This window comes from Callospermophilus lateralis, chromosome X (assembly GCF_048772815.1).
Source record: "Callospermophilus lateralis isolate mCalLat2 chromosome X, mCalLat2.hap1, whole genome shotgun sequence".
NCBI lineage: Eukaryota > Metazoa > Chordata > Mammalia > Rodentia > Sciuridae > Callospermophilus > Callospermophilus lateralis.
In genome coordinates, this window is record NC_135325.1 from 11,883,576 (window position 1) to 11,895,816 (window position 12,241).

General features: G+C 36.3%; 1 protein-coding gene across 3 annotated transcripts in view; it reads right to left on the reverse strand.

Annotated features, from left to right (window-relative positions):
* Nucleotides 1-3,038: 3,038 nt before the first annotated feature.
* The window catches only part of Acot9 (acyl-CoA thioesterase 9), a 40,353-nt gene continuing 31,150 nt past the window's right edge, over nucleotides 3,039-12,241 (reverse strand). For all 3 annotated transcript variants that reach the window (XM_077107540.1, XM_077107541.1, XM_077107539.1), the window contains 7 exons: nucleotides 7,666-7,733; nucleotides 6,915-7,026; nucleotides 6,667-6,757; nucleotides 6,405-6,490; nucleotides 4,147-4,234; nucleotides 3,854-4,004; nucleotides 3,039-3,342 (listed from right to left, as the gene is read on the reverse strand). In XM_077107540.1, the coding sequence (XP_076963655.1) occupies nucleotides 3,254-3,342; nucleotides 3,854-4,004; nucleotides 4,147-4,234; nucleotides 6,405-6,490; nucleotides 6,667-6,757; nucleotides 6,915-7,026; nucleotides 7,666-7,733 (685 nt within the window). In that variant the 3' untranslated portion in view covers nucleotides 3,039-3,253. The remainder of the gene's footprint in view (nucleotides 3,343-3,853; nucleotides 4,005-4,146; nucleotides 4,235-6,404; nucleotides 6,491-6,666; nucleotides 6,758-6,914; nucleotides 7,027-7,665; nucleotides 7,734-12,241) is intronic.

Genomic DNA, 12,241 nt, shown 5'->3' on the forward strand with positions numbered 1-12,241 from the left:
GCATTTTGCCCTGTCTTATCCTGAAAATTAAATCAGAAGATAGTGCTTTTGTTTTGTGAAGTTTAACTTGGAGACTTTTTGATATTTTATTTAATTAATTTTAATTTATAGCAAACAGTTTTAACAGCATTTCTGTTGTCCAAGCATACATCCTTTTGATGTAAAAATATGATAAAATGTCCTCAAAGTAGATATAGCTTACATGTGTGTTTTTATGTTATTAAAGTTTTTTCTTTGACTTGGGTAAATGAAATTGTTAATTTTTGTATACTTGACAGATCTACATTTTTTGATGCATAATTATATGTACTGTAGGTTTTATTATATGAGTTATATTTAATAGATTGGGTGAATATGTGAAGAATTCTGTATTAATTTAAATTTTAGTTTTTCTTTTTCTCAGAAAAAATGCATTGTATTGATTGTGGTGATATGATATAATCAGAAAGTAGGCAAGTTTGTCTAAAACAAACTAAAGTCTGTTCATCAATTTTTTGCTAAGAGCTATTTTACTATATGTTTTAGAATAGACATTGTTGGAACTCCTCAAATTAAAAGGGTTATAAATCTTAGAATAGCCCATTGTGTTACGTATTTTTTATTTAACTAGGATATGTACATTTTTTTATTTAACTAGGATATGTACTAGGATATGTACATTAACTCTTCATTTGTCCAAAAGAAGCCTTCCTGACTGAAGTCGATTCTAAGATAAACTTTAATTTCCCAATTAGTATGTATGACTTTTTGTTAATAATGAAATTTTGTTTTGCTTATTAGAAGGTACTGCTATGTTTTCTTATTTTGTTGGAAGGGCATGAAAATGTTTTCTCATAGTTATGCAAATGTTGTGAATCTGAAAATTAAAAGAATTATTAAAAATTAAAAACTTCTTATGTGTTCCTTGAGAGTGAAAAAACACTAATAATCCAGAACCAATTGTTATATCCTTTATAATTTGCTGCATCTCATTACTTAAAGTCCTGTATTAAAAATTAAAACCCATAGTTCTTACTCCTGTATTGGTAGATGGTAACAATTTTGGGTTAAGATTCTGATCTCCAGAATGGCTTGAACAAATTAATTAAAAAGACAAAAGCAATTTCATTTCAATCTCAGGAGAATTCAAAGAAAGGAAATTAACAAATGTCATTTTTCACCTCTCAAAACAGCAAAGATGAATACAAAAACAGCAAAGGTGTTTTTACAAGAAAAGACAAAATAGCAAAGTTCAGAAAAATTGCTGATAGGTGAGTTTGTGTAACTGTTCTAGAGGCTTATGTAAAATACATATAGAGCCAGATGTAGTGGTACTTGCTTGTATTCCCAGCCATTAGGGAGGCTGAGGCAAGAGAATCACAAGTTATAAGCTAGCCTTAGCAACTTAGAGAGGCCCTAAGTAATTTAGTGAGACCCTGTCTCAAAATAAAAAATAAAAAGGGCTGATGTGGTTTAGTGGTTCAGTGCCCCTGTATTCAATCTCAGTACCACAAAAAAAGCAAATAAGTAAATAAAAATAAAATACATATTCAAAGCCTTCATACTATTGTATACATATTATTTAACCTAAATAGTTCACTTCTTTACACTTTGCCTAAGGAAATAATTTAGGAGTCAAATGTTTTAGATATTTAGGATAGTTCCTGCAGCACTGTTTATAATAGCAAAAAAAAAAAAGGTTCTAGAAAAAGCTTCATTGCACAGCAACAAATGGCTAATTATATAATGCATAATATATACAATAGTATGTATTAGATCTCTTAACTGAGCTCCACTTAACATACCCACAAAAGTTCCCAGGGCCCCCATTAGCCACCTAGACTCACCAGTTCCCACCATATTATAGGTAGTTATGAAAAATATACTGAAGGACCAGGTATATCTTTGGATGATATTACAATGTGCAGAAACAGGCACTGGCTTGATCCCATTGAGTTAAATTGCATGCCTCTGAGAGAAAGCTGTTTGTTCCCAGGACTTTTTATGCCAGAGGTGAATGATATTGTGATTTTAATAAAATTACATAAATTAATATAAAAAAATTTAAAAAACTCTAGCTAATTCCAAGTCAGAGGCACATTTGTGACCTGGAACCCATACCAAAGGAGACTATTTTCATCTCAGGAACAGCATTTTCAAAGATTTCTTTTTCCTTCTATGTAGTGTTTTGTTGTTGTTTTGATTTTTTTTTTTTTTTTTTGGTCTCTTCCAAATCTGATCATGTTTTCCTCCCTTCAGGTAATAAACTGTCTTGTCTTGGCTGCAGATTAATAGGAATGCTGGCTTGGGTTGTAACTCAACGTAGAGCACATGCAAGGCTCTGGTTTTGGTCCCTAGCACACACACAAAAAAAGTTTGGAATGCCTTCCTTTCCATTCCTAGGTGATATTGTAATATTGGGTTTGAGCAAGTTACTTAACCTATATGTGCTTCAGTTTTCTGAGTGGAATAATCCTACAAAAGTTACAGAACCTGCCTCACAATGCTGATTGGAAGAAATAAATAAGCTAATACATGTCAAATACCAAGGGTGGTGTCTACCTAGCACATGGTAAGTGCTCTATAAGCTCATTCAGCTATTATTTTAAAATCAGATGTATCCTGCCCAACCCCTAGCACAATGTGCTGAATAACTGTCTAATGAATGAAAGGATGAACAGATGCTCCTGTGTTTCTTCATCTATGCCATCTCTAAATACCTCCTAATGGAATTTTAAAACTAAATCTTCCCACAAGTCTTTGCAGATGCCATATCCTTTGTTGGATCCTTTCACTCTAATTTTTCATACACCCTCTGCTAAAAAAAGCTGATAAGTAAATGGAAGCAAATACAATCATGTAAGGTTGATGGGGTTTTAGATGACATAGGGGAATTGGTCAGGTTTAGAGAATGTCATCCAATTACCCTGGCAGGAAACTATATATTGATTGCTGCAGTATGAGTAAGAAAAGAATGTGTCCAACTGTATATAAAGGCATTCTGCCCTAATTCCTTTAGTAGATAGGGATGGAGGGCCAACATGTAGGTTCACAATTAATACAGTTTTTAAAGTATTTATTGTTTAATAACTTTATCGTCTCAGCCTCACCCAGCTGCTCTTGTTCTGCTTTTCTGAATATCCTAAAAGCTGAATACATTCTCCTAGTATATGAAGGATAAGAAGCAATACTAAAACCAAATACACTTGATTGGCTTTCATTAGGCACTATGTCACTGCAGGTGGAGTGCTGGTTTGCAACAAGTGAGGTTTTCCTAGGGCTCCACACGGTAGTCTTTTTTCAAGCTCACAGGGACACTCATGGAGCTGAAATGCCGCTGCCCATCTAAATACAACATGGACTCTGAAACACAAGAAAGATAACCCTGGAGAAATTTGAAACATACTATAAAAGCATACAAACAAGACACTATTTGGGAACACTCAGGCAGCAGTAAGCATGCAAAACCAGCAATAGGGATGCACTACTGGGATGGACGTGTGCAGCATTCCTAAGAAAACAGGTCATAACTCCCATCCCTTTCCTTTGGCAGGACTAGGTTTTCACTACCAGTGGTTGCTTGTCTACAGATAACAGGTGGGAAGAGCAGCAACAGCCACCTGAGGATTATGGAGGCGTCTTTGGCTTTCATGGCTATAGAACCTCAAAAGCAAAATTTCTTAAGGACATGCTCTTGGACTGACAAGCATTGTTGCACTTCCTATTACAATTTAAAAGAAGGCTGGGGATGTAGCTCAGCAGTAGAGCTCTTGCCTAGCATGTGTAAGGCCCTGGGTTCAATCCCAAGAATTGAAATTTTTTTTCTTTTAAAATTTCTTCCTTTCATTAGGGAAAAGCAATAATCACTGCTTACCTCCATATGTTTTAGGGTAAACCAAGGGCACTTCTTTTTCTGACATGAATGTAAAATGAAAGACATTGGTGGTCATATGCTCTTTATTCTGAAGAGAGGCCACTTCACTGTGTACTCTGACTTGAATGTAATTGTTCTGAGTAAAACATACCTAACAGATTAGAAATGCTATAGTTAGTCAACTGCATTAAAAAGGGGAAGAAAGGCAGTCATAAAAGAAACAATGGCTTCAGAATATAGAAACCTCTCTTAAGCCCAACTGACATTAAAAAAGCTTTTCACCTCTCACCTACCTGTGAAGAAAGAAAGAGCAATGAGCCAATTTCAACAGGCTTTTGAAACATGATATCATCCACTGCTACCACAAATGATCGGGAACCACTATTGGAGAAAAGTAAAATTTGGGTGAATTACAAAATTCAGATGATCTTGAATTTTCCCAACCAACAGAAGCAAAACAAAAATGAACAAAGAGGAGCTACAGTTCTGGCTCAGTGGCAGAGCACTTGCCTAGCATGTATGAGGCACTGGGTTCGTTTCTCAGCACTGTATATAAATAAATGAATAAAATAAAGGTCTGTCAACATCTAAAAAAATATTTTTTAAAAAATGAACATAGAATAAATTTAGGGAAGGGGGAAATCATCACACCAATGATAAATGGTAAGAGATGCCAATTCAACCACATAGGGCCAAAATCACTATCTTTACCCTTTTACATGTTATTGCCATATTTTCTCAGGTCTTTAATGCATTAATTTACTAATTCAGGGCAACAGCCTTCTTAAAATGAAGGTCATGGGCTGGGGTTGTGGCTCAGTGGTAGAGCACTTGCCCAGCATGTGTGAGGCACTGGGTTTGATCCTCAGCACCACATATAAATAAATAGAGGTATTGTGTCCCTTTACAACTAAAAAATATTTTTAAAAAATGAAGGTCAAACTCAGCTGGTATCAGTGTGGTATTCATTTGAAAACAACAAAATAGATTCTACTGCCATGTATAACTAAAAAGAACACATTTTAAAAGTTTTAATGTTAAAAGAAACATTTCTGGGCTGGAAATGTAGCTTAATGGTTGAGTGCTTGCCTAACAAGTGCAAATCCTTGGGTTCAATGCCTAGCACCACAAATAAGGAAATGAAAAGATATAACATATTCTTAAATATATCCAGACTGGTTCAAAATGTTTCTTTTCAGTGGGATGGTGTTATGGTTTGGATCTGAAATGTTACCCTGCTATGAAATGGTACCTGCTATGGTTTAGATATGAGTTGTCCCCCAAAATCTCATGAGAGAAAAAGCAATAATGTTCAGAGGTGAAATGATTAGATTTTGAGAATTGTAACCTAATCAATGGATTTATCCACTGATATGGATTACCTGGGTGGTAACTATAGGCAGGTAGCTGAATGGGCTATCAGGAAATAACTATAGGCAGGGGAGGTGTGGCTGGAGGAGGTAGGTCAGAGGGGCATGCCTTTAGGGTTTATATTTTATCCCTGGTGAGCAAAGTTTTCTCTCACTGCTTCCTGCTTGCTATGTCCTAAAGTGCTTTCCTTTCTCATACCCTTCTGCCATAATGTTCTGCCTCACCTCGAGCCCAGAGCTATGAAGTCAGCCAACCATGGAATAAATTTCTGAAAATGAGCTAAAATAAACTGTTCCTCCTGTAAGTTGTTCTTTTTGTTGGCGGGGGGGGGGGGGTGGTACCAGGGACTGAACTCAGGGCATTCAACCACTGAGCCATGTCCCCAGCCCTATTTTGTATTTTATTTAGAGACAGGGTCTCATTGAGTTGTTTAGTGCCTCACTTTTGCTGAGGCTGTCTTTGAACTCACGATCCTCCTGTCTCAGCCTCCCAAGTTGCTGGGATCACAGGCATGCGCCACTGCATGTTGTTCTTGTCAGGTATTTTGGTCACAGTGACACAAAGCTGACTAACAAAAGTAGTATAAATTGCTTCTCAGAATTAAGACCATTTATACACACTGGAATATTACTCAGCACTAAAAAAGTACAAAATCATGGCATTTGCAGGTAAATGGATGGCATTGGAGAAGATAATGCTAAGTGAAGTTAGCCAATCCAAAAAAAAACCCACAAATGCTGAATGTTTTCTCTGATACAAGGGGCGTGACTCATAGTGGGGTAGGGAGGGAGAGCATGGGAAGATTACATTAATTCTAGATAGGGAAGAGGGATGGAAGGGAAAGGGAGGAGGAAGGGAATTAGCAAGGATGGTGGAATGTGATGGACATCATTATACAAAATACATGTATGAAGATTTGAATTTGGGGCCAACATACTTATATACAAACAGAGATATGAAAAACTGTGGCATAAGGGTTATTAAGAATTGCAATGCAAAAAAGAGTACATGTATAATGGCATAAGTTGGCATGAACATACTTTATATACAGAGGTATGAAAAAGTGTGCTCTATATGTGTAATAAGGATTGTAATGCATTCCACTGTTGTCGTGTATTTAAAAAATAAATAAAAATAAATAAATATTTTTAAAAATTAAGACCATTTAAATTTAACTCACCTGAAGTTGCAAGCAGTAGCCCATGCAAGTTCATATGCCTTCCTCATAAGGAAACCACCAAAGATACGATTGAAAATGTTCCGTTCCTATAGGACATAAATAAAGACTGATAAAAGAAGTTTATGTTCACCTTCATATACAGAACAAGGGAATTAACTACACCACAAAATATAGTCAGTTTAAAAGGTTCATCAAATCTCAGACAAATATCATGACTGCAAAGCTAGCCTATTCAGAAGATTTCTCACAAATTTCTAAATACCTGAGGGTGGCAAACTTCCAAGCTCTTCAGTTTTGCACTCTCCATCCACACTGCATTAGGAGGCAAAACTCGACTCTGAAAACTTATAGTCCTATACAAACAGAGATTGATTAAACCCTGTTAACAATATTTTTTCACTGTTGAGAAGGAAAACATTCACAAATAACTCCCAATACACTCAGGGAGGTTTGGCTCTGGAAAAGGCCAAAGCTTAAGTGCTTTCTTGGATTCTCGTCATACTAACTTACTTTGGATCCAGTGTGCTAAGAAACATCTCATGTATGGTATTCCTCTCCTCGGCACTGGGAGCCATTTTGAGTAATGAAGTAGAACTGAAAGCAATTCTTTTCCCCTTATTCACTAGAACATAGGAGAATAAGGAGCTATGATTAGGAGGGTCACACTAAGGCACATGGGGTCCTGACCTGGGTGCCTTGGGGCCTACAAAGGCAGTATTTTGAGGTTTCAAGATGCATTCTACTGTCATGTATAACTAATTAGAACAAATTAAAAAATAAAAATTAAAAAAAATTCTACCAGAATACTTATATCCAAGAGAAGGCTACAGAGGCCACATAAAATTTCTAGTGAGGGGCTCAGGACGGAGTTCAATGGCAGAGCGTTGGCATTGCATGCACAATGCCATGGTTCAATCCCCAACATGTCCCCTCCCCAAATTTCTTCAGTGAGTCTTTGCTTTCAGATGGAAATTAAAGCAGTTATCAGTTCAATGAGAGAAAACTTGTTATTATCCTGGTCTAGAGCCCTGACCAGCATTAAAAATGAGAAAACAAATGCCTTCACTTAACTTCGTCTGGTCAAAAAAATTGCTCAAATCATGGAGTCCAAAGAACAAAAAAAAGGTATTTTCAATAAATTCTTGGTATGAGTAAGACATTTGATTGGTATGAGGATTCCAAAAATGATCTTAAATAATTTCTTCTGCAGTATAATTAATGTACTTCTTAAACTTATTTTATTATAAACAAGTTTATGTACATTCTCCTTGTCTAAAGAGCTCTTCTTCCTCCACATTTCCAGGGATGAGTGGATTTACAAATGCTGGCCTAAAGAGAAGAAAAGAAAAGAATCCAATTTAAGATGTGCCTTTATCTAATAAAAATTGAAGGTGAACAATTACTAGTTTTAAAGACTTCTGCCACTCATTTTGAATATTGCTTACACAAGAATATTGGAAAAATTAAGGAAGACTTCTGATTACATACTCATCAGTACAATGGAAAGTTCACATAAAATGAATACTGATGCTTTTGAAAAAGTGTAATTCTGATCACAAGAAAAAAGTCAAATACAGATGGTATAACATTCTATAAGACAATTAATTTAGACTCTTCAAAAATGTCAGTGTCTTAGAAAACAGAAAATTGGTAGGGGCACTCTTCTAAAGAACCATAAACAACTACAGCACAAAATCCTTGATCAGATCTTGAATGGGGGGGGGGGAGCTATAAAGATATTTTAGGGACAACTGGTGAAATGTGAATGTGAATCATATTAAATAATATAACTGCATCACCGTTAAGTTTCTTGGCTATAACAAAGGCATTGAGGTTGTGTAGCAGAATTTTTTTGTTTCTGTTAGATACATGCTTAACTACTAAGGGGTGAAGCAGTCTCAAACTTACTTTCAAATAATTCAGGAAAAATGTGTGTATATGTGTATTTATAGAGAGCAAGGAAGTAAGGCAAATGAGGTACAATGTTATCTGGTGAATTCAGGTGACAAGCACAATGGGGGTTCATTGCATTATTCTCCCTACTTTTCTGTAAGCATCAAATCTTTCAAAATAAAAAAGGGAAAAGAGCCCTGTTCTGTAGTAGAATCCAAAGGTTTTATGAAACAATAGTAGAAATAAAAGAATTGAAATAGCAGCTTTGAAAACTGTAATGCATCGGCTGGAAGAGAAATTTGGACCAATGCCCAGGCTGTTTGAAAAGGAGTCAGGCCTGGGGCTGGGGATGCGGCTCAAGTGGTAGCACTACTCGCCTAGTATGCGTGAAGTACTGGGTTCAATTCTCAGCACCACATAAAAATAAAATAGCACCACATAAAAATAGAATAAAAATATTGTGTCCAGCTAAAACTAAAAAAATAAATATTAAAAAAAAAGAAAAGGAGTCAGGCCAGCCACTGTCCACAGTAGGTCAGCTAAGGGATAGAGGGAGGGATAGGTGTAGATGGGAGCTATCCTTAGCTACATTTCATTAGTATATATTGGTATATATTCTTGGTATATTCCATTCTTGACTTGGTTTTCCAAGCAAGCTTGCTATACTGTAGGAAAGCGTTCTCATTTCTTGCTGCTTAATCAAGTTTCTAGTACAAATGAGATCTCTCATAGGCTGCTGGATTCTGTCCTGCACAAAGAGAAATCTAATAACATTCCCTCTCAGCCCACAATTAGACAGTTTTTCTGTTTGGATGCCTTGGATAAAACTGTTGTTGGGAGCCAAAAATTCAATTTAAGAGAAAAAAGATAAGTAAATGTCTGTACAGTTAAATTTGACTTGAAAATGATTGAATCTGCTCATGAGATTTTGTAGGGACTTTTTGCTGTTGTTGTTGTTTGATGTATATCCTAGCTCTGTATCCTGCAAAGCCCTAGAAACAGTGACAAAATCATAGCAATATACAGTTCCAGTGCCCAGATTTTGATCTCTGAATATTAGCTCCTTCTAAAAAGTACTTCAGGATTCCTTGGAAAAATGGCTGACTCCAGGCCTGGGCAGGAAGTGTAAAATTTGCCCAAGACTTCTTGTCACACCAGAGAGCAAGAAGGTATCAAAGACTTAGTGGAAAAAGATTGAAAGGACATGGGAGCCCCTACTGACAAAAGATAGCACACACTGAGTATTATGGATTAGATGTGATGTCCCCCAAATCTCACCTGTGAGACAATGGAAGAAGGTTTGGAGGAGAATGATTGGGTTATAGCCTTAGCCTAATATCTGAAGTGGTAGGGTGTGGCTGGAAAAGGTAGGAATTAGGGTGTGGCTTTGGTGTATATGTTTATATCTGGAGAGTGGAGTCTCTTTCTGCTTCTTGATCACCATGATGTGAGCTACTTCCCTCGGGCCATGATGTTCAGTCTCATCTCGAGCCCCTCATGAAATGGAGCCAACCTTCTATGAACTAAGACCTCTGAAACTGTGAGCCCTCAAATAAAATTTTCCTCCCCTATAGTTGTTCAGTCAGATCCTTTAGTCACAACAGTGAAAAAGCTGACTAAAACACTTGAGCATCAAGAACAATGATTATCGGCCAGGGTTGTGGTTCAGTGGTACAGCACTTGCCTAGCATGCGTGAGGCACTGGGTTCGATCCCCGGAACCACGTAAAAATAAAAAATAAAGGTATTATGCCCATCTACAACTAAAAAAAAGAGAACAATGACATTAATGTATTTAAATACACCTAATAAAACCATAGGTTCACAAATACTTTTTTTTTTTTTTTAGTACCAGCAATTGAACTCAGGGTTGCTTAACTGAGCCACATTCCCAGCCCTTTTTTGTGTTTTATTTTGAGACAGGGTCTTACTAAGTCCTTAGGGCCTCACTAAGTTGCTGAGGCTGACTTTGAACTTATAATCTTCCTGCCTCAGCCTCCTGAGTTGTTGGGATTACAGGTATGAACAGCCATGCCCGGCTCACAAATGACCTTTTTTCAAAAGCAAAAAGGTGGGAAAACCATGTCACTAACTAATTAACTAACATCATTAAAATAGATTTGGGAAAAATTAAATATGAACGTAATGTCAGATTATATTAAGGACTTGCTATTTGTTAGGCATGACAATGATAATGTAATCTTGAGGGTTTTTTTGTTTTTGTTTTCAGTAGTGGGGATCAATCCTAGGACCTCATGCATGTTAGGCAAGTGCTCTACCACTGAGATACATCTCCAGCCCAGTAATGTAATTATTTAAGAAAATATCCTCATTTTTGGCATCATAATACCTGATTTCAATACACATAAAGCTTCAGTAAACAAAACACCATGTACTGGCATCAAAACAGACACACAGAATAGACACAGAATAGAAGGCCTAGACACAAACCCACCTATCTATGGCTAACTGATTCTCAAAAAAGGTGCTAAGAACATGCACCACAGAAAGAACAATCTTTTCAATAAATGGATCTGGAAAAATTAGATATCCACATTCAAAAGAAGGAAACTAGACCTTTATCTCTCACCAGTTAGAAAAATCAACTGAAAATATATTAAAAACTTAAGTATAAGACATGAAACTGGTATAGGAAAACAGGTAAAACACTTCAGGACACTGGAATGGGCAAGGATTTTTTTAAAACATCCCAAAGAACAGGAAACAAAAGCAAAAATAAACAAATAGGAGTACACCAAACTAAAAAGTTTCTGCACAGCAAAGGAAACTATCAACAGTATGGACATAACATAAAGAATGGGAGAGGGCTAGGATTGTGGCTCAGTGGTAGAGCGCTCGCCTAGCATGCATGAGGCACTGGGTTCGATCCTCAGCACCACATAAATATAAAATAAAGATATTGTGTCCACCTAAAAAAAACTTCAAAAAAATAAATATATTAAAAAAAGAATGGGAGAAAATACTTGCAAACTGTACATCTGACAAGAACTGTACATCTGACAAGTGGTTGATATTCACAAAATACAAGGAACTCAAACAATTAAAAGAAATAAGTAATCCAACTAAAAATACACAAAAAATCTGAATAAACACTTCTCAAAAGAAGAGATACAAATGGCTAACAAATATATGAAAAAATGCTTAATATCATTAGCCACCAGAAAAATGCAAATCAAAACTATGAGATACCATGTCACCCCAATTAGAATGGCCATTATCAAAAAGTAGGGCTATGGGTGTGGTTCAGTCGTAGAGTGCTTCCCTAGTATGTGTGAGACCCTAGGTTCAATTCCCAGCATTGCAAAACAAAAAATGCTGGTGATGATATGGAGGAGAGTGAACTCCTGTTGGAAATTTTAATTAGAACAGCCATTATGCAGAACATAATACATAACATATTTTTAGAAATAGATTTATCAAGCTGGACACAGTGATGCATGTCTGCAATACCAGGTATTTGGGAGGCTGAGGCAGGAGAATCACAGGTTTGAGGCCAACTTGGGCAACTTAGCAAGACACTGTCTCAAAAAAGGGGAAATTAAGTATGTAACTCAGTGACAGAGCTTCCATAGGTTCAATCTACAGTACAAAAAAAGGGGGGTGGGGTGAAGAAAGAAGGAAAGAAGAAAGGGAAAGAAGGAATCTACTATATCTCTCTCCCACTTCTGTGTATATATTCAAAAAAGGAAATAAAATCAGCATACAAAGGAGATATCTGAACACCCATGTTTATTATAGCACTATTCATAATAGCTAAAATACAGAATCAGCCAAGATACGCAGAAACTGATCAATGGATAAAGAATATGTCATATTATTCAGTATTCGGAGTATTATTCAGCCACATAGTCATTTGTAGTGAAATGGGTGAAAGCTAAACGAGGTTACCTGAAAGTAGATTAGTGATTACTAGAGATTGTTGGC